This window comes from Echiichthys vipera (assembly GCF_963691815.1).
Source record: "Echiichthys vipera genome assembly, chromosome: 21".
NCBI classification, from domain to species: domain Eukaryota; kingdom Metazoa; phylum Chordata; class Actinopteri; order Perciformes; family Trachinidae; genus Echiichthys; species Echiichthys vipera.
In genome coordinates, this window is record NC_139846.1 from 14,080,753 (window position 1) to 14,103,527 (window position 22,775).

Consider the following 22,775-nt stretch of genomic DNA (forward strand, 5'->3'; position numbering starts at 1 on the left):
TCAACAGGCTGCCTTCTACATGTTTTCATGAACTATAGTAAAGACTGCAGAGAACAGAAACTTCATGTAGACACATTCAGCCACACAACACCTTTAGTGTAGGTTTTTCTCTCGCAGGTGCACCCGTTTGTCTTTGTTTGCCTAAGGACAGGGTATGTTCTGGACAGTGATCCGCACAGTAAAGCAAATATTTGTGTGTGTATTAGCTTTGAAACACCATTCACACCTTCATGTTGGGTTGTAATATGTACACACTGTAGCTGAAAAGTCGACTGAATGAATGAAATACAACAACCCAAGTACTAACAACATTTTAGATGCCTTCTTTTTGGACCTTTGTTCTGGTGAGGGGGGGTTGTGACAGTTGAACACATCTAAAGTCCTGGCTATGACCTTATGCTTCCAGGACTTTGAATAATACTGAAATTGAATATTTCTTCTTTTTTGCAGCAATATTTGCAAGCCTCTAGTTTGGGAACGACTGCACCAACATGCCATATAATTACTAAACCTCTCCTCTGTTACGCAACCAAACCAAACCAAGTCTTTTTTCAAGGGGGAGGGCCCTTTAGGCAAATTTTGGATACTGGGTTATATAAATGAAATAAAAATAATTCTGATTGTTTGTTTTTTCAATAAAACATTTTATTCCTTTGTGTGACAGATAAACCATCAGGACAAGTCGAGAAAACCACACTGATACTGTATACGGCCACAGGCACCCATGACTCACTAAGGTAGTTAGAGGGTTTATTCTTTAGAATAAGCCATTGTTACCTAGGTGATTGGTTCTTACAATACAGTTGACTGCACTCTGTAGCTTTGTAAATTACGTTTATGGCATGAAAGTGAAAGGCATACATCAACAGTCAATCAGACTCATTTGGCACAGTCTAGGAGAGGGTAGGGGGGAAATCAGCCAAACAAAACACGTTTTTCTCATTCCCAGTCACAACAAATTATTCCTGTGGACATTTTAAAAAGGTAACCCATAATATGCAATAGCCAAACAAATACAGTTAACCCATTACACTTAAGCAGCAAATGAAGAGGGACCATACAAGAGTGATTCAATCAAACTCACTAAAGGGTTGTTTTGCCTGATTTTTTCTTTCAATCACTCAGGACTTAAACAAAGTGTATTCATTTATTGACAGTGTTATAGGCAGAATTGCAATAGATTTCATATAATTTCATGGCAAAGAATATATTCTGTTGTGATAAAAAAAAAAAAAAAGCTGCTCTGATAATTAAATGCTACATCAGGGCACTACGTCTTTGCTGGCAGTTTTGCACAATGGGCTGTGAATCTACTTAAAGTATTACAGGGTGATGTGTCCGGTCTTCCGTGGTTGCTTTTACAATTATACACACACGAGTAGACATTTAATATTTTTCACTTCTCTTTCCATCTTTAGGTGTCTGTTGGCCAGTGAAATGGGGAGGACATTGTCACGACATCCTGCTGTGTGAGTTTGAACAGTCTGTTGTGTAAACCCAACCAAACGAGACTGTGTGCAACCTTCACTGATGGAAAAATAAGAGAAATTATAAGAAAAGTCATAAACCCCATAAAATGTTTACAAATATCCCTCAAAAGAGGGAAAGGAGTCAGTGGCAAAGAAGAGGAGCTGGGCGTGCACTTATATATACAAAAAAAGGGAAATCAATCACAAGCTGGCGTACACACTATTTAGGAAAAAGCTTGAAATGACCTGACTCGGGAGAAACATTAAACACTGAAGTCATCATTCCTGAAATTTGAAAATTACACACCCTGTACAAAACAATCTGTATCAATAGGCACTTCTTAAATAAGGTATTTTTTGTAGTTTATTTAGGATTTTGTTTTCTTTTCATTCAAAATGGCACAGCAGAGCAATGATTCTTAAATCAAGGCGTGCTGGACGTCTGGCGACAAGCAAAGCTAAATGCATTCTGGCCCTTGAAGTCCAGCTGGAAGGTCAGTCCTGTGTGGGAGCTGAAAAATGCATATCGTGGTAGAGGGAGCTGGAGGGACTGTTTGTTGGATACAGCCACAGAGGCAAGGGGAAGATGGTTCTTTGAGAATGGGGGTGACGGAGGGGGCCCAGGAATGTATTTATGATGACTTCTCTTTTTTTGCTCTTGGTGAATCGGCTCCGTTGGAGTTCACTCCATTTACTCCATTGGCTTAAACACAGAAAAGACACATTAAAATTAGTTTCCTTTGAGAAATAAATTACATTAAGTGTATGTAAGCATTGACAGTATGCGTATAAGGAGAAGAAATGCTCGTGTTGATTGATTTTATTGCTCGGAGGATATGTCCAGTGCTTTCAGCGGGAGAACACATTCATAATCAATTAAATGCTCCCCGTACTTTGTGCTTGTTGCTCACCTTTGTCTTTTTTTGATTTGCTCTTGGAAGGAACTGGTTTCTTTTTCAAGGTCTGAGCTTGGGCATGCTCTCTCCACCGGCGCAGCTGGAAGTTGATAAATTTCCACATCATGAAGGCCTGAGTGAGGCAGATGGCAGCCAGGACAGTTATGCTGATAGAGAGTGGAAACAGTCAGTAAATCAGAAGGTTAATAGAGAAGCTGTGTGTCACACAGTGATACTCTAAAAACCAAATACAAATTTTGACCTCCGTCAAGTCCTAGTCAAAATGACACTGTACAGATACTCCATATATCCAAAGCAGTCCATTATGTAGTGATAAAGTGTGGTAATATACTTCTAAGCAGAGCATTGTGGATTTCTAAAGGGGTGTGTGTGAGTTTCTCTGTTGGTTGAGTGTTTAGATACTTTCATAGTATTTATATAGCACCTCAATCTGCTTTATAATTTTCAATTAAAAGACACTGACATTTCCCTTTTTACTATATGGGACCTTAAAGTAGTCCCATTTCTCTTCTCAGACACACTTACCGAACAAAAATGACATTAAAGTTTCCCGCAGCCAAATCAAAGCCTTGATTCTCAGATGTGGCGAGGCCAAAGCCCACAGTGAGGACGGACAAGGACAGGGTGAGCAGTCGTCCAAGGACAAACAAGACGGCCCATATGGTGAAACTGGAAGACAAGAAGAGCATCTCACCATCTCTAATTCTTAACTGGTAGAAAACAGACAATGCGATGATGAAGACACGCCGTTTTAAAGCATGAAAACTCACCCTGTTTGTCTGTGCTCGTTGCTGAAGTAGACCAGGCGGGAAACGTGGAACAGAAGCTCAATAAAGTAGTGCAACACTAGCAGGACCAGACCCAGGCGGTTCAGACTGAAACACACAAGGATACGTTATTCCCCTTTCATACAACTGACAGGAACAAGACAGGGGAGCACCACTAGGCGACAATAACTTTCCGTTGAGGGAGAGTGTGTCAACACAGGAGAATGCCACATTATTCACATAATCAGACATATAATTTCAGGCTTTCAGTGGCAGTTCTTACTTCAGAATGTAGGCGCCTGCAATATGGACCAGGTACAGGAAGATGTACACAAGTTGACGTGGAATATCCTCCTAAACAGTAAACACAAAGGATGGGAGTCCAAGAACGGTCAAAATATTTACTCTGCGCGTGGAATAAAGCAGAAAGAGTATGATTCTTCGAAACAATACAACATAACCAAGGAAGTCAAACAGGAAGTAGCCACAGGGTCTACACAGACGCTACAAAACGTCACACTATTACAAATCTAAGGGCCCGCCACACTCGTACACAAACACTTACCTTCTTTGTCTTTTGGAAATACAGTTCCGGGAGAGCGTGTAACCAGTAGCCCAGCTGACAAATGAAGTAGAATTTCATCTGGAATCTGAAGAAAAAAACAGCTGTTAAAACATTTAGTTTTGACAATTCAGAGCCAGCATCTGGCATGTGACAGATATTCTTTTGTATTCATACCACAAAGTAACAGCATCTCTTAAAAACGCACATGGCCTCCGCACACAATGTAAACTTACGGCATCAGCGTATGGGGATAGCCCTCCCACAGCGTGACTGGATTGGAGAGGAGGTTTTCCTAACAACAAAGAAGCATTCATATTAGAATCATGAACAGTTTTGGCATGTATAACATAAGAAAATGAGAATAATGTCGGCTCAGCTACTGTACGAACAGAAAGCAGGATGCTCGCGCCCCAGCCGAAGGAGAATAAGTAGAAGGCGCTGAGCTGGCCCGACTCATTGAACTTGCTGTGCTTAGTTTTGGAGAAGTGCTTCTTCCTGTTGATTTTCTGCAAAGATGAACAAGAATGAAACATGCAGAAGCGTTCATTCATGATTAAAGTCTGTGTACTCAAGTTTGTTTCTCACTTACATCCAGCACATACTCCTGGATAATGGCATGCATGATGATGGCAACCAGCATGTAGAAGAAAGTAGTGGCAAGGTCCTTGATGCCATGGTGGAAATGGTTCACAGCGGTCTCCTCCGGGCCTTCAGTAGCATGCATAGAGGTCAGAGTCATTGCAATGAATACTTTTTATCTGTCAATGTTTCAAAAATCAATTCATTATTATTCAAAATGTCAGATGCACCCAGGTGTCCCAGGTTTATAAACCTTAAAGTTACCATATTATGTTCATTTTCCATTTCATACTTATATTTTGAGTTTCTTCCAAAACATGTTTACATGCTTAAATGTAAAAACAAAGAAAAAAAAACACACATTTTTCTCATACTGTCTGTCTGAATATACCTGAAACAATCCGTTTTAGCGCCTGTCTCTTTAAGACCCCCTCCTGAAAAAGCCCAATCTACTCTGATTAGTCAATGTTGCAGCCAGGGCGTGACTCGACCTGCACGTTCTACTAATATATAGTATAGTTGTGACATCACAACTGCACAAAAGTGCTGACGACTCGTTCAAAGAGTCAGTTTCTGAATAGAGTCTGTGTGCGTTTCTCTGTGGATTTAGTGTTTTGATGGTTTCACAGTATTCATATAGCACCTCGACCTGCTTTTTACAAAAAAAGGAAAAAAGAGAGAACTGTTGGACCATTTTAATTTAATCAAGGGATTCACATGTTTACAAACCTTAATTCCTATGTCTTGACTGGGCAGTATTACAACGCACCGTCGCAGCACAGTAACTGTCATACAGAGTTTTTTCTGTCTTTCTAAAGTTACATATTATCCATACAACCTCAAACCCAGTATCTTTGAAACCCTGTGGATAATGTGATGAGTTGTGGCACAGATATAGATGATAGAGGAACGCCTGAGTGGTGCTCCTTTAATCATGGTTTATACAACCACATAACCAAATCAGTCCAATCATTTGTGACTACAGTGGGCTTATTGAATTTCTCTCACTACAGAGAGATTTAAGGGCTACAGGTTATTTGTCCTATTTGATAAATGCTGTAAATAATTTACAGAGCTCGCTACGTGGTACGGTCTCTCTGATAAAAAGTGGATCACCAGCTGGCAGCCTACAAAAACCTCCAGCCTGTACAGCAGTATGAATAAGGTCTGGGGTTGTACATTCCTTCAACAGTATTTGAAGTAGGCAAAGAAATTGATAACCTTGAAAAAAGCAGGACTTGAATTGAGAGCCTTATATTACACCTAAGCCAAAATTCACCCAGCACAACCTTGCCACAAGAGAACTTTTCAAATCGGGCAGACTAAATTTAGCTCCAAAGGCAAAAAAGGAGCTTTCAAATTGCTTTGTGTAAAGCCACGCAAGTACCGCTCTAGAATCCAAATGAGAGGCTTCCTGCAGGACAAGTCTAAGTAAATACTGCATTACGTGTCAAAGCCAAACACTTGCAGTGTTAATTATAACACAGCATCTGAAAACATCTGTTCGTACCATATATCTTATACCCCCAATCTGCAACTTACCGTTTGTCGATATGGTGACATTGTACTGGACGGTTATGAACAACACTGCAAACTTTGAGGTGACCTGTAGATGTGAAACACGTTATCAGTAATGCTAGTCTGCACACATGCACACATACAGTCAAATAGGGTCACTTATACATCCTGAAACATGGAGCAATGTATGTACACATCAAGGATTCCTGAGTGACTGTGACTCAAATTGAAGTTAAAGTGACACGCTGGCTTTAATGTCACATAATGTTTTATTATAGCAATATATTATGGCAATTTCAGGGTGATAATACACAAAGATCAGCCTAAACTAGGAGACCATATGGCAACAACAGAAAAAAGGTGATAAAGCACTAACTCCTTTCAACCAAGTGTCAGGACTAGATTAAATAGAAGCACTCAATGGAATGAATACAGGGATACATTACACAGATGATCTGTTTTATTACAAATAATAATATTATGAGCAATTCAAAATGACCCAGCCAAGTAAATGCAGGGGACTAGAGCTGCATAAAGATAGCCAAATGATAGAGGTAAAACGGGAAGTCGCTTCTTCCTCCTTCAAAACAAAAGAACTACGTGGCCAACAGTGAAATTTTAAAGTATACATTGTTTAATGAAACTGTTATAAATAAGAAAAATTTCAAAGAAAAAAAGTGTCCAGGCTGCCATTATGATACAAAACACGGTATAATGTTATGTGTTTTTCTATGTTTTAAGGTTTTTGGTCTGCCTGCAATGGTATAATTATTTTGCTTTATTGTGTTTTTTTCTGTTTAAATTTTCTGTTTCATTTTTTTTTTTTAACAGTTCAATCAATTCAATCAATAGAAACACAATACTGTTACTGGACATGGGTTTTACTTTGTAGAGCAAAAACAGGAAGTAGTTGAGACCTACGCCGCGTTGACGCTAATGGCGCTGCTTTTCACTGAGGATGAAACCTGCATAAATTGTAGAGAAAGTAAACCAGCATGCAGCACAGACACTGCCGTGCCGGGTGAACGGGTCCCGGTTGACAGCCCGCAGCATCGAGTTACATTTGAAACGCAGTTGCTTTTCATCATCGAGCACAAACTTTCGGTTTCTGGGAGAGCAGCCCTCTCTCAGGCGTTGTGTGATTGCCACGTAACACATCTACGTCTAAACTAACCAAGTCGTGCGCGTTGAGCAATATCAGCCATTGAGATCGTTATACTGTTGCAAGTTTTGCAACGTGCCTAGATACTTCCATAAATAGTGTTACACGTGCAAAAACTTTTGTGTGTTTTTAGGATCAAACCATTGGCCTGGAGTGATTTCAAAGATCGATTTCAACATGGGAAGCAGCCAGATGGACTCCAGCGGCCGCGTCACTTTAACACATACACACACACACACGTTTGATCTGTATGGAAACCTACTGCAAATACACTGGACAGTCTCGTGGAATAAAAGCAACAACAAAAAAAAACTTTCGATCACGAGAGGAAGTAGTGTGAAGAATAGATCAGACAGCCATGTCACTTTCCAGGGGAGAACAGATGGGGAGTATTCGGCATCCTGTCCACCCCTGTCCACTCTGCCTTTACGGGGGCGAGAATCCCCGCGTGAACCCACTATTCAAAACCCATTCAACATGTGGGGCACCGGGACTTACCTCAAACATCAACCCGAGGAGGAACACCATAGCAACACAGGAAACAATATCTGCATGGTTCTGGATGACAAACTCATGGCTCAGCACTGGCGGATTCTTGGTAGTCTTTTTGCGGATCCCCATGTCTGCACGATTCGGTCCAACTTTTTGTTGTTGACGCAGCGCGGACGTGGTCGCTTTCTATCAGCTATTACTGTTATCCTTCTGTACACGAACGCTCACGGCTCCCTCCTGCTTCCTCCAAACAAGCGAAGGGCCAGGCAGCAATTGAATGGCGTGTCACTCTTCTGCTAATGGGAGGGTCCACGGAGAGAGAGCCGCTGCGACTGACCAACGAGACTCTTTTACGCACAGGAGAGGAACAGCTGGGGGCTCTCTACAGCCCCCTACAGGCTGGGAGTAAATCTCACTTAGGCCCACAGCTGACACGGGGTTCCTATTTTGGAGTCCATGCTGCTTTTGTTCTGCCTCAAAAGGCCTGGTAAAGACCACATTTGACACAAATTAGGCGACAGTCGAGTGAATCTACTCACAGCCCATGCTTTCATACACTTAATTAATAATAATTCAACTCTCAAATGAAACTCATTTTAATGTGTCCTTTTTGTTTTTGAGCCAATAGAGTAAATGGAGTGAATTCCCACAGAGCCGATTCACTAATACTAACACATTATGGGGAATACTTTCTTGCCAAGACTTGATAATTGATACCACTCTGTCTGTTGAAGTAGTATGACACTTAGCTTAGCATAAGGACTGGAACTAGGGGAAAACAGCTAGCCTGGCTCTTGACATGATATATCTGGTCGGCTGTGGCTCAGTGACAGAGTGGGTTGTGCTCCATTTGAGAAATTGGCAGTTCGATCCCCAGCTCCCCTGGTCCACATGTCGAAGTGTCCTTGGGCAAAACACTTGAACCCCGAATTGCTCCCCGTGCTGCGCATGGGTGTGTAAGGGCGGACTCACACTATCCTCCCGGGCCGAGACCCGGACTTTAGGGTACTTGTCCCCCCTCCCTCTCCCCCCCGCGCCCCAGCCCCGTTTGTACTCACACTACCAGGGCCTCGGCCAATGCTTCTTGCTGTCCATACGCCTTCACGCCGTAACACGTCACACACATTGATCGCGTGTGTGTGGCTTTGTTTACAAATCTTTCCATAGACCTCGGAGTTTTTGTGCGTCTTGTCGACTGTTTTTAAATATTTTCATCCGACCAAATCTGCAGTAAACACTCCACCTCCGCACCACACCAACGTGAACCTTTCACCACCATTGTTGTTGTTGTTAAATATCCGCGCATGGTCCGTCCTTCTATTTACATGTCCGAACAGGCGGACATAACGCTACTGCCGTAGGGCTCGTGCTCGTGCGCGTACACGTGCGCACGCTCGTGCTCGTACATGTGCAAACGGCTCCGCTAAAGCCCACCTATTTCAAGCGGGCCGTGGAGGGCCAGCTGGCCCCAGTTGAGCGCGGAGCGGGTGCGCTCACACTACTTAAAGGTACTAGACTTTAGCTGAAAAACCGGTTTTGGCCGCGGCCAAAAGGATAGTGTGATCACGCTCTAAATGTGGTGGAAATGGTTAGATTAGATGGTATGTAGATGTCAACTGCCGTCAGTGTGAATGAATGGGTGAATGTGATAAGTAGTGTGAAAGTGCCTTGAGTAGTCAGAAGTCTAGAAAGGTGCTATATAAGTACAGGTCTACCCAGGTCCATTCATCTACACAAAAGTGTAAAAATTAGGTTTTGAAGGTTACAGAGTTATTTCTTGTCTGCTGGTTGCCTGGTGCCCTCAGGGTGACATTAAGACTACACAAAGTTGCTATAGGCTACTCAAGAAAAAGAAAAGGTCAAGAAAAAATCCAGCACAGATTCCTCTGTTTTATATGATTCACTGTACAGGTATGGGAGTGGCATCAATCACGTCCTCTGACTATCCGCAAGAAAGAAAATAAGCATATTTCCCAAAATGTCAAACCAGTCCTTTAATCAAAAGCAACCAGCCCGTTCTCATTCACATCAAATACAGCAGATTTTTCAAGGCTTTCAACTGTATACCCGACTCTCGGATTTAGTGCTACGTGATTAAGTGCGACAAAGTCTGTGCAGGGAGGAGGTTGAAGTGGTGGATGGATCAAACAAACACCGGACTGTCACCCAGGAGACTGCAGTTTTGTGTCCCGTCCACGTTCCCATGTGTCACTGTAGTTCCATTACAAATGCACTTATTTTAACCCACCCACGGTCTTTCTTTAAACCTTACCACATGGTTTTGTCGCTTAAACATAACCTTTTTTTGAATTCACAATGTTAACTATGTGTTCACCATGTTTAAAACAGCTCAGGCTCAGTTTACGCATATTGCTACCCAGTGTATAGAAAAGTCCCACCAAAGGGTCCTGACAAAGTGGCCCTCTGTGTGGCGCTCTAGGATGAGAACAGGTTTAAATACCACAAACTAACTGAAGATACTACAAGCCAGGGGCAGGTTTCAGCTTTGCCGGTGGTTACTGTAATATATAGGTCAGGTACACCATACACAGTGGGAGAGTGGGAGGGTTCAGTAGGGAACCACTACTCATTTTTGCTCTGGGGCCCCCCTGGCAGGTTGATCCGGCCCTGAGATTACGAGAGAACCTGTCAAAAGGGGAAAGTTCTATCTACAAGGACTACCCACATTATTTTATTCATCACGAACAAGACGTAAAAGAATAAACTGATCTTTGAAATGAGTTCTGTGAGGACTCACCGTCTTGATTTATGTGAATACACATGAGGAGGATCAGCATGTTGACATTTAGACTTGAAGCAAGACTACTTTGGTAGCAGTTATAGAGGTGAATGCTAGCAGAACAGTAGAACAAGTACAAAGAGTCATAAAGTCAGTTTGGTAATACTAGCTAACATTAGCCTGCATAAGCTACTGTTGATACCACACCAAATAAGGCTGTAGCAGTAAAACCTGTGAGAGTACTTAATGGAGCAAGATTGTCTTTTATTACTTATTGATCAAACTTTAACTTTTTTAGGGGAAACAATGTGTAATGTTTTCTTTCAAAAAGTTTAATTTTAAATGTAATTGTATGTGACATAATACAGCTACCACAATTTGTTCATTCGAGTATTTCAATTTTACATTCAATCAATCAAACAATCAATCAAATTTTATTAATCCCCAAGGGGAATTTTTTTTTACAAAAGAGGGTATTGGTGTATTGAAAATATATCAAGCCCTTTACCCAGTTCCTGATTCCAGATAAATATATAACCCATCTTACTGTAAGTACTTAGATGACAAGGTTAGAGGCAAGGTGTTAGGCCACCCTTTGTGTTTTCAGCAATCAAAAGATACACCTGTCTTTGTGTCGTTTGTAAAAAGGCGCAGGGATACTTAGGGATTTTCTCACAGGCTGGTTGATATTCAATTCAATTCAATTCAATTCAATTCAATTTTATTTATAGTGCCAAATCATAACAGAAGTTATCGCAGGACACTTTACAGACTAGGATAAGACCACACTCTATGATAAACAAAGACCAAACAATTCCCCCGATATGTAATATGAGATATGTAAGCCGTTCAAAAAAATGTCTTTAAAGTTTGAAGGATGGGAGGCTGTGACACACACACACACACACACACAGGATCTTTTCTCCACCTTGATAATATTAGTTCAGAGTGTGTCACTGAGGTGGAGCTTGTCGTGAGTTTCAAGGAAAGAGAAAGAGAACTGCTGCATACAGAAGTTTCTGCCTCTCTGTGACTGTGCGGCTGTCTACTATGGGCGATATATATACCGGTAAGTTCATTTTTTTTGATGACATGCACTAATAACTGTGTGTATTTTAAGTCAGAATGGGATCAAATTGGAATTTGTATACGAGCTCAGAAAGAAAATGAATAAAAAGTAATAAAAAATAAAGAATCGCTCTGAAAATTCAATAAACTAACACAGCTATGATTTCATTTCATTGAGGAGAAGAATATAGGACCATGCCAATTCATAAAACAGTTTTCAATTGACTTGAATGATGTAAAGAGGCACTACATGTAGCTATTTTGTAATTCGGTAAGTACGTCTTAAATGCCATTCTGTGAGCAGTGCTACCATATACCTTATATAAGAGTGAGCATGAATAAGCATTATATATCCATTTATTGTTCCCACTGATAACGTCATTGATTATCTTTGTAACAGCTTGTAGGGATGTCATTTACCAGGCCTCCATATAATAAAGTCTTTATGATATAGATCAAAGGGCAGGAGAGTGACACAGCAGCTGACTGCAGCCACGTTGCATTTCACAACCGTCACAAGATTTGTGGTAAACCTGCACAAGATTGCAACAGAATGTTTGCACGCTTTATGTCATATATATATATATTTTTCTAAATCACATTGTAATGCTCTTGCAGATTGACCAGAACTGCTCCGCCTGGGGTCCAACATGAAACTGCCCACAGCAGCTTTTCTTCAGAACCTTCGAAGCAAAACTAAGTCACAGAGTCAAAGCCTTCCTTGAACTTTTCAAATGACAACTAAAATGCTCCAGTCGGACTTTCGGTACACTAAACTGCGATGGTTGTTAACCATTGCCGGACTCTTCTTGTATGTGGTGGACATTGGGACAGATGTCAGACTTGCAGTGAAATATTTCCAAGAGAAACATTTTGTGTGGACTGGACTGACTCTAATGTTTGTTCTGGCTGGGCTGCTGGTGACACAGATCTTCAGTTATGCCTGGTACCAGGATGACATGAATGATGTTCTGATGAACACTGAGGGAAAACCAACCGTATCAGGATTGTCCAGAGCCGGACTTGCTGTCCTGCACCTATTTGGCTTTGGCATATTCACCAGGTATGACTGTGATCATTTAAAATGAGTATATTATAAGAACACCAAACTACCACAGTAAGCATTTACAATGTTTCTACTTAAAATACACTCAAATACAGTTTAAAATGAATATGTATATATATATATATATATATGAAAGTGCACTATTTAAGTATACTTAATTAACCAACATTTTAAATGAAGTGAAATTAAAGTACACCTTAATACTAATTTGCTATTACAAATGACTTGAAATGTAATATATATTTTTGATTACTATACTAAATTACAATTGTAAATATTTGCAATTTAGTATACTTTAAAAACTTAGACTTAGAATAAAGAAATAACCTTTAATTCAGCATAAGTACATTGATGTTGAATCCAACGACATCTATTTTGTAGTAAAAGTAAATATACTTTAAATTAAGCACTAAAGGTATACTTTTAACAACTTTAGTATGCGATCTAATACACTTAAGTACACTTTTCTAGAGCACTGCATTATATTATATCTGCAAAATATGATGAGCTGCTGAAGTATGCAATAAGTAGAGCCTGCCTGCTGTGACTCAGAATGTACAGTATGCTAATCATGCACAATGGCATTATATAATGGGATGTGCAAACTGGAATATCCACATTTCAGCTGCTGTGTATTGTAGGATGGGCATCATCGTCTTTGCAACATGAAAAAAATATGTGGCAAATGTCCTGCATGGTGGAACAACCTGTCTGACTTTGTTGTTGTTGTTGTGTTCACCTGTTGCTAGGTATTATGACCTGCTACAAAAAGGTTTCAAAGTGGTTTGGACTAAAAAAGATTCCGACACGGAGGAGAGGAGAGAAGTGCACCACGATCTGTTTTGCCTGGCTACAGATCTAAGCATGCTCAAACTGTTTGAGGCTTTCCTGGAAAGTGTTCCCCAACTCCTTCTGCAACTATACATACTGCTGGGACACAAGGAGTGCTCAGTCATGCAGTGTAGGTAGAAGCAGAATGCAATAGATTTATGATTTTATGTATCATTATTTATAACATCCGTCCATTTCTTTCAGATTTATCGATGGCTTTCTCCTTCTTTAACATTGCCTGGGCCCTGGTTGACTATCGCCGCTGCCTGCGCAGATCCCTCCCCCACATCAGGGAGATGCCCTCTGGCCTCCCCACAGCAGTCTACTTGCTCTATAAACTCTTCACCATCACCAGCCACGTCCTCAGCTACGCCCTCCTCCTCATAGTGAGCCCCTACAGCGCAGTAGCCCTCACTGTCCTCTGGCTTCTGGGGACAATCTGGGCACATGTGCTTCAGACCAAGTTCTGCACATCCAGAAAGCTTGAACTTCTGTACCGAGCAGTCATCGGAGTCATCCTCACGTTCACCTATTTCAACGTCAAAGGAGAGAAGACCAAAGTAGCTATGATCATCTATTACTTGTTCTATGTTTCAATAAACATTACGGCTCCTTCACTGCTGGTTTTCTTGAAGCCAGAGTCGTACACGGCCACGTTTTTATTGACAGTCAGCAGTTTAATCTGTGGTGGTTCACTGCTGGGCTTGGTGTGTCTCGTGCTGTACTACCTCCTTCTGCATCCCAAAGAGAAGTTGCGTGAGGCAGATGAGGTGGATGAGGGGGATGAGGTGGATGGCCTGGGGGAGGAAGTAAAGAGCACAAGGAGAACAAGGAACTTTTTACAGCCTTGATGATCTATTTCTGGCCATGGGAGTGCTGAGAAAAGGGGAAAAGGATTGAAACTACTGAGCAATTGGACTACTAAAAGAAAAGCCCGCACAGAGAGGTGTTTTCTTGATATTTTGCTCGCTATTCAATATATAATAATGCTGCTATCAGTTATATCTTACAAATATTCTGAGGAAAGTTTAATTTTTTTTATCACTGATACAAACGACTAGTAAAGCAATGAAGTGCAATTTGAGTTACATTTTATTTATTCTTGCTTTAATAAAAAAAAACTGATATCACAATCATTTGTTTTCTCTCATTTCAGTATTAGATAAACACTTTTATGTAGAAAGACACAACAAGAAGCATAATTGCTATGTTGCTTACTTGCAAGCTGTATTCTCAGACCCTCCTTTCTCCAGCCTGTAATACACATGTTGATCACAAGGTGGAGGTATTGTCTAGGCTGACTTTCCAAGGTGAGGTTCTGTTCTGCTCGATCCGCATGAACAAAACATACTGTAACTGTATGATTTATGTGATTCTTTAATTAGATTATTAAGTCCTTTATTTGAAGTGGAGATGCATTTGAGCTTAATGATAATGAAAAATGATAACAAAATGGTAAAACTAATCCTCACAGAACAACTAAAGTGCAGGATCAGGTACTGTTTACCAAGACCAGGAATTAAAGCTCTCGCTCAGTGACAATGCAGCAGAACAGATGCTGACCAGCACATGCTTAAATATAGCTTCTCCTGCTCTTGAACCCACCGAGATCACCTCATTGACTTCAAAATAAAGTATATATATCAGCTACGCCTCTGATCTTTCTCATCCTAATCCTTAGAAACTCAAAGGTGGCAACTCAACATTTCCCTCTCCTCATAAATGATGGAGGTATGGGTGAGCAAACTAAAAATAACAAACCAGTGCTAATTTTGTTTTGACTACCAGCAAAATATTGAGCGGGAGAGCTGAGGACGCTGTTTCTTCCTGGCCAGGGCAGAGGGGACAAGGGGGGGGGTGGATCAGGCTCGACTGGCCCAGTGTGAGCTCACCTGGTAGGAACGCTGACAAACCGCAGGGTCCAGAGAACACCATGCTTGTTGGCTCTCAAATAAACTCTCTTCCTTTATTTCAGCCAAACTCATAGCTTTTTTGACTTGTTTACTCCAAGGGGCCACTTAAACTTTCATCTGTCAGTTGCGCTCTGTCAGAGGCACTCCATAAAATGACAAATTTAAGTGATGAACTTGTGTCGGAGAGGAAATGAATCACTGCCAAGTAGTTACCACACAGAATACAGTTTCAAAGTGGAGCTACAGTGGACAGATTCTAACTCTTTGGGTCTTTGTTTTGTTGTATGCGCATTTAGAGTAAGCAAAGGTATTTGACACATTAATAGCTATAAAGTAAATACGATGCTAAAGGGAACATATTATGCTCATTGTCATTTTCATACTTCTACTAGAACATTGTCAAATGCTTTAATGTTAAAAAAAGAACACACCTGTATTCACCTTCTTTCTGAAATGTTTGGTTTTAGCTCCTGTCTCTTTAAGCCCCCCTCCCGGAAAATGCCCCGTCTGCTCTGATTGGTCAGTGTTTCCGAGTCTTCCACATCTGCACTCTGGGCGTCTCTGCATCATCATTGCACCAGGGGAATGACTGTAACGGCACTGTCAGCCCACTTTCTACCTATATATAGTAGGCTACACAACCTAGTGACATCACAATCATATGGAATACCTGACATTTTGATACTTTCACAATATTTACATAGGACCTCAACCTGCTTTATAAACAGAAAAGACAGGCAAATCTATTTTTTTCTTTTACAATATGGGACCTTTAATGTAGAGTAGATAAGATGGATAGAATCCTGATAGCTTACCTTTGGAACCAAAAGAAGGATAAAGCACCACTGCACTTGTAGGTAGGACACATCATTAGGTAGAAAATAAAAATGACTTCACCCATTGCATTTCAGATAATGGATGGTCCCCTCTCTCCTTTCCACTGTATATTTCCTTGGATTCAGCGGACTAATGCAATGTAAACCTGCCAAAGGGACTTTTATTGGGAGAAGATGCATATGTCCTGGGCTGGAGTGCTAAGCAGTGTGTCCCATTTGTGTCTTCCTTTCCTTTAGAGCTACACATACTTTTGGCTGTGACTCACCACTGACTGCCCTGCCAGGGACCAGTCACAAGCCATTGGGATGAAACGCGGTGAGTAAAGTATTACCTCCCCCTTCTCCAGGAGAAAACAAGCAGAGACAACTCTGGCGTTGACAACCTTTCTGTAATTTCCACTTCTGAGAGCGTAATACCCAGTAATCTCTCACTCTGATCTCACTGTAATGCACCTCCAGAAGGGCCAGAGAGCATGGTGAGAATCTGAGATCTCATAGCACATCAAAGATGATGATATGAGACAGTGCAAGATGAATCTTCAGAGAACTACAGGCCTTCATTTCGCTCAGCCAAGGACAGAAAACATTGACCACTGAGTGTACACACAAGGGGACAAATGTGCAACCGCAATATTGCGTAAACTCACACTGCAGTCACTGTTAGCATCTCACGTTTGTCTGATTGAATGGTGCTCAGCGTCTACATAAACAACCTTGACCGCTGACCTCTCTATAACATCCCTAGCTTTTCACCAAATCTTATCTTTTTGTTTTCCATCACCACATCCTGTAACAGCCGGTCAGGAGGGGGGCATTCCTGGCGTACGCCATCCCCACAATTTGTACAGACACAATAAACACAGAGAGGCAGGCTGTTTTTCATTAGGGCTTCAAAGTCCATATAAACCATGATTAATGAAGTCCTGAGATGTTGTATGTCTTTAATTATTATGACTTGACTGCTGCACCAGTGCTGCAGATGCATTAGCAATGTTGGCGATCTGTACATGTCTGCCTGGCTCACTCTGACATGGCAGCTTCGCCTCGTTCTTGGAGAATTCCCCGAATGTTGAGAAGGAGGAAGACGGGAGGGGACTGATGGAACTAGATGCCCCAACCCCCCCCCCCCCCCCCTTTTCTTTTTTGCAATGGCACATAAGTTTCTTTAATCACTGTACATGCACTCTTACAAATGAGTTTGGGCAGTGACAGATTGTAGAGCAGGCTGAGGATAATTACATGCAGTGGGCTGGTGTGTGATCAGAGCATGGCATTGCATTACCCAAGGGGGCTCTGTAAATAAAGTCCTCATGCAATGAATCAGGATATTGTAAAGTGCATTATGCTGGATACAATAGCCCCACCATTGTTACTACGGTATATGGATTTCTGCTTCAGAGTTGGTGAAGTATGACAAGGACTGCAACAGTCAACAGTCAATCTAGACTTAAGAAAAAAATATTGTGGATGAGGTCAGTTGTTACCATAAATCCAACATAAGGCACCAATTACCAACAATAACTAGTCATAAAGAGAATGAGCTTTGGGTAGGATACATCTTTATTTTCTGGGACTTTAAAGGGACCCTATCAATAAAATGTATTTTTCCTTTGTATAGAAATGCATCATGTCAGAAATTAATTTAGGCATAGGCTGTATTCACCCTCTATCTGAAATGTTCGATTTGAGCGTCTGTCTCTTAAATCTGCTCAGTGAGCATTTCCGGGTCTTCTGGGTCTTCTGGGTCTTCTGGGTCTTCCGTATCTGCGCTCTGATCATTGCAGCCGGGGACTGACTTTAACGCCACTGTAGCGGCACTTGCTACCTTTATCAAACAATCAAAGGTAATCCGATTTTTTTTTAAACAGTGATTTGTTACAATAGCTAAAATAGATAACTAGAAGAGACACAGCCATGCAGATCTGTAAGGCTGTACTTTGATATGGTGGCACTTGACCTAAATGCTAATAGTGGCATGCTAACATGCCCAAGTGGTAACCTCCAGGCCTGAAAAGTGAAGCGAAAACGTAAATGCCTCAAACCTGCATTCTTTGTAATGGCCAGCAGGGGGCTGCTCCATAAAAAAACAAGATAGTGGCGGCCAACAATGCCCAACTTGAGGCTTCAAACGCCCACAAACCAATGGGTGACGTTAGATGGCTACGTCACACTTTACCAGGTATATAGTTTACCATGTCCTCCCTCTAACTTTATGATAAAATCAGGTAGCTGGTCATACTGACTCCTACTGTTGTCCCCAGAGCAGCTCCATCGGGACAGTTGGTATTAAGTGGTATTTGGAAATTCAATGATACTTGTTGAGGAAGGAAAGTGCCATTACTTCCTGGTTGTCCTAGCCGCTTCATGGCTCCAGCTTGTGATTTTCCAGTTAGCACAATGACTGTTTGACATAAACTGTAAACTAAACTAAATTAATATGAAATAAATTAATTGTAAGCCATTTTCCCATTTTAACAGGACATTTTAACATCATGAGCTCTTCTCAAACTCAGATGGGAGTCATCTTAAAAGGACTTCAAAGAATTGGGAGTAATTAATCAAAGTGTATCTACTCTGCATCTTGTCCAGGGAGTGGGAAACAAAGAGGAAGGAAGCTCATTTGTATAATCCTCATTTAGTGCAGCCGGTTTATGTTTCACAGTCTATGGACTGAGCACTAACATAATAGTGCTACCCATCCTAGCCCTCACACACAGTCTCTCTAACACAGATAGAAAACAGAAGCCATGTTTGTGTTGGGCACGCTCCCACAGCACACAGGATGATGGATTATAGAGTGTTCCTGTTTATTTATGCTGTGCTGGGTAGAGGTATATGGGCAAAGACCTCATGCATACAGCCTATGTATGGCAAATACAATCAGCCGTAAAATAAGATTGCATATTATGAATGAGAAATGGGTTCACACATACATACAAAAGTACTGGGCTGCAATCACACACACACACAAACACTCACTCGTCTTTTTGCAGGGGAAGCTTGTCTTGATTAACCTGGCCGGGGGAACCCGACATGTTTTTCCTTTTACGTCATGGCCTGGTCCCTGAGTGGCTTAGTGGAAGCCATCAATTCTAGTTTGTCTGCAGTTTGTCTGTTTGAATTTTTTGTTAATCTGTATTTTTCAGTGATGGCCTGTTGGCCTCGTATGGGAAGTGCTGAGTGAAGACTGTCGTGGTATTTCTTACACAGACATCATACATCTTGCTTTCTTTTTTTCCCACAAAAACTTGCACCTCTCAGTTGGGCCACCTTCATCTGCCCCCTGACTTTAAAGGAGACATATTATGATATTTTATTATACTCATTTTCACGTTCATACATGTATTTTGGTTTCTACTAGAACAGGTTTTAATGTTCAAAAAACACATTCTTTTTCTTATACTGTCTGTCTGAAGATATACCTGTATTCACCCTCTGTCTGAAACACTTCAGCGACTGTCTCATCAAATAAGCCCAGTCTACTCTAATTGGTTAGCGTTTCCGGGTCGGCATTTGTACTCTCTGCGTGTCTTCATCATTATTGCAGCAGCCGGGGAATGACTGTAGATGCACTTTCTACCTATGTAGTTGTGACATCACAACCGTAGAGAGTCCTGAGGGCTTGTTTAAAGGCACAGAGTTCACATGACTCTGTCGATTGAACGTTTTGATACTTAAAAACGAAAGTTTCTGGTATTTTGAAGTTTGTGTTTTTTTCAGCCTCAGATTTTGAGCTGGGGAAGGAGAGGATTATCAGCATGATCCATGAAAATAGCGAGGAGGTGCACACAGCATCTGTGACTGTGTGACTATGGGGGACAAATGTTTTTCTCTCATACAGTTACCCTCTGAGCTGCATTCACTACAACTTATCACCCCCTTGACAATTTTCTGTTTCTCCCAGTATAGAGGGCCCATGGATCTTGAGTGGAGGAAAAGATGCTATGCCTGATTAGAACAAGAGGTCAGTTCTTTGATGCCGGTACGGTGAAATTTGTTATATGTTAAGCCAGTGCTAATGTGATTATGGACATTGATCCATTAAATCTACTGTAAAAATGCAGCCTGCACCAGTTTTGAACTCGATACTGAGGAGAAATATGAGAGGTACTGTGAAACATTAAAGACGCTTTGATGTAATATTTAACCCATCTGCAGCGAACGGGGGGAAATGCCCATAAAACGCATTTCGGGCTAGAGTAAGAGGGACAGGCCAGTGTGAGAAATGGGATGTGTGAGTCTCTTGCAATGCTGTTGCAGTGCGGGCATGAAAAGGGGCAACTGCCTGTCACGATTACCCTGGAGGACTTTTTATCAGGGCAATAAAATCAGGCTCTGTGTGGCTGGAAAACTCTGTGGAAGTCCCCCGCCCACCAGGATCAGCCTGAGTCTCAGACTGTCACCCTCACACCTCTACTGCCATGGGAAATAAGTGTAAAGTTTACCCCAAGTTTGCCCTTAATGCAGTAAAGCAGTGCAGCTTAGAAGAACGTTTTTGGGCTGATTAGCATAGGCCTACTGCGAAACACTTACTGTACAAAGGAATGCCTCCGTAAAAAAAAGAAATCACTGCCATAGAACTTGAAATAACTAGAGAAGGCTACCAAGTGCCACCAAAATGTGTTCTCTGCTTGTTTTCTTTGTTAAAGAAAATAATAAAGAACATACTCATTATCTCATCATATTTTATTTATATAGCACCTTTCAAAACATAAAAGTATTTCCAGTAAGTGAGGCTGTGTCTGACACAGAGAATCTCTTGTTATCTCATGTGCTACATGTGTGTAACAGAAATGTCCGGACGTGATGCTCCTATTGTTAGCCTACAGCTAGTTAGCATTAGCAGGATGTTCCAGCCCCCTCTGCTTGAAAGGATTTAGCCACTGCCTCATTTTGTTATGCGCAGTGACTAACTGGATACCAAGATATTAGCTAAGGCTAGCCATGGGTGGCTATTTCACCAACTAGCTTTAACATGATATAGCTTTCTTTTTGGCTGTCTTTCTGTGGCAGAGAGAACAGAAATGACCGAACAGTGTGTAGTTACTGCAGACATGGACTCCAGTACGAAGTCAGAATTCAGTAGTTAACTACATCAGCAGAGCGCACTGTGGTTTGACTTTAAATCTATTTTGGCTCCATTTTGTTGTAATTGCAGATGTAAAAAGCTGTTTTCACAGAAATCGTACATTTTATGACATAGGCTATTTCTCATAAAAACACATATGTTTTGACCAAACATGTAGGCTTACCGCGTTTTGCCGCTGCTTGTTGCCTAGACTTGACCTTATAGGCTACCTCTAAAATACTGAGGATGCAGAAAGTAACTGAGGACTTCAACCATCTCTTTACCAGACCATGAGGAAATGACTTGATTCAATTGTGGGTTCCACAATAATTCCTAAGAGGCTATCCACTTTTTTCAAAGTGTGTCTTTCTCATCTTTGTAATTGTAATTTGTTCAGGACATTGGATCTGATCACATGTACTGTATGAGACCACCACCAATTTACTGTATGAGGTAGTCTTTAGTTTTATCTGATTTCATGAGTCTGCCATGAACACTTAATGCTGTGTAACTGATATAACGCTGCACTAACAATGCCATATAGTCTGTGATCAAACATTTGATGATTGATTGGAAATAAAGCAGGACTCAGATCATTAACTAAATTCTCATTGGCAAGTTTGCTTTCAAGGACCATCTCGCATGGTTTCACAGGGATATAAATTAATAATCTCTCTGCATCCGAGACAGAAATACAGAACTGGGCTCAGATGAACGCTGCTGTCTGTCCATGTTGATTTGGGTGTCGAAAAAGCTGTCAGTGTGCCGTCTCCATGGGATGTCCACAGTGCACGGCCTTTCACTCCGGCCCATAATGCAACAAAGGTGTGGTGACTGAGTAATCTCCTTAAACAGGCTCCCTGGCACAGCCACGAGTTCACTCCTGGGCCCCAGAGTCTCTACCAGAGGAAACTATACTCCCCTCAGATCCCTACTCAGATAAAGCACACTGATGACATCACCATCTCCTCAAATTTTTTTAAAGCATCCCAGTGGTCCTCCCTTATTAGCATGTGCAGTGTAGCGGGCAGCAAGAATAACAACGTGTTCTCCCCCTCACACCGGCTAAGCTATTCGGGTTGAAACCACAAAGCTCCGGGCAGCGGCCAAGCTAAACAACAGTCAGGGGGAAGATGGTCAAAGCATCACAATTAGAGGCAGTTTATTTTGTATGCAGCCCATGCCAGAGGGATTGCACACTATAATTTTCGCCAAACATGTTTGAGAGTTTATATTGTTGGAGAAATCTGTGGAAAGTTTATGAAGGTTTCAGACAGAGGAGTGCGGTCAGAGGTGATGCTGGGTAAAAGTTGACGAGTAAAGTGGAAATGATACAAGTGCTGTTTTATAGAGAACTTGGACCAAATTCAGGCCGTAAGTGCCTCATTCTTAAATGGGCAATGGGGAGCTCAAACAAACACTCCCCTGCGTCCCAATGTCAACAAATCATTCTGTGATAGGAGCTCTGACTTTGACTTATGATTATTATTGATAATTTTATGAACCGTGTGAAGCAAAAAGTATACTTTATGCCACCTTAGGGTGCTGTCCGGGCCGGCCTTGACCATATATACCCAGAGAGGGCTCTGAGTTCAGGCACATGTGGGATTTCCCCCCACAGACGCGCAACTACATACAGAGTTTCAGCAAAAAACTTTTTTTAACTTGTGTACAGCATTCGGCTTATGGGGCCCTTTGTAGCTCATTATGGTGTTGGTATATTGATTTGTTTTGTTTGTTTTCTTAATATTGATTCAGAAACATGAAAATGTAAGATTACTCAC

The 22,775-nt window shown here is 41.5% G+C and overlaps 2 protein-coding genes across 2 annotated transcripts; one reads left to right on the forward strand and one right to left on the reverse strand.

Annotated features, from left to right (window-relative positions):
* Positions 1-687: 687 nt before the first annotated feature.
* tram1 (translocation associated membrane protein 1) lies at positions 688-7,719 on the reverse strand. The gene is made up of 11 exons (XM_083935688.1): positions 7,476-7,719; positions 5,840-5,903; positions 4,308-4,426; positions 4,108-4,224; positions 3,952-4,010; positions 3,719-3,803; positions 3,437-3,507; positions 3,157-3,261; positions 2,912-3,055; positions 2,381-2,532; positions 688-2,172 (listed from the first exon to the last, which is right to left on the reverse strand). Exons 1-11 carry the CDS (start codon positions 7,596-7,598, stop codon positions 2,102-2,104), a joined length of 1,110 nt encoding a protein of 369 aa, XP_083791814.1. The 5' UTR covers positions 7,599-7,719; the 3' UTR covers positions 688-2,101.
* A 3,530-nt stretch (positions 7,720-11,249) lies between these two features.
* Positions 11,250-14,226, forward strand: xkr9 (XK, Kell blood group complex subunit-related family, member 9). The gene is made up of 5 exons (XM_083936315.1): positions 11,250-11,278; positions 11,685-11,804; positions 11,896-12,340; positions 13,093-13,304; positions 13,379-14,226. Exons 3-5 carry the CDS (start codon positions 12,012-12,014, stop codon positions 14,023-14,025), a joined length of 1,188 nt encoding a protein of 395 aa, XP_083792441.1. The 5' UTR covers positions 11,250-11,278; positions 11,685-11,804; positions 11,896-12,011; the 3' UTR covers positions 14,026-14,226.
* The last annotated feature ends 8,549 nt before the right edge of the window (positions 14,227-22,775 follow it).

Bases quoted from the DNA above. Each gene is read 5' to 3' on its own strand.
- tram1 (XM_083935688.1), bottom strand. From the start codon at position 7,598: ATGGGGATCCGCAAAAAGACTACCAAGAATCCGCCAGTGCTGAGCCAT. The intron at 4,427-5,839 runs GTAAGTTGCAGA...ATGCTACTGAAG, and splicing joins TGTCACCATATCGACAAACG to GCCCGGAGGAGACCGCTGTG. The intron at 3,262-3,436 runs GTAAGAACTGCC...TGTGTGTTTCAG, and splicing joins GCAGGCGCCTACATTCTGAA to TCTGAACCGCCTGGGTCTGG.
- xkr9 (XM_083936315.1), top strand. From the start codon at position 12,012: ATGACAACTAAAATGCTCCAGTCGGACTTTCGGTACACTAAACTGCGA. The intron at 12,341-13,092 runs GTATGACTGTGA...ACCTGTTGCTAG, and splicing joins GGCTTTGGCATATTCACCAG to GTATTATGACCTGCTACAAA. The intron at 13,305-13,378 runs GTAGGTAGAAGC...CATTTCTTTCAG, and splicing joins GGAGTGCTCAGTCATGCAGT to ATTTATCGATGGCTTTCTCC.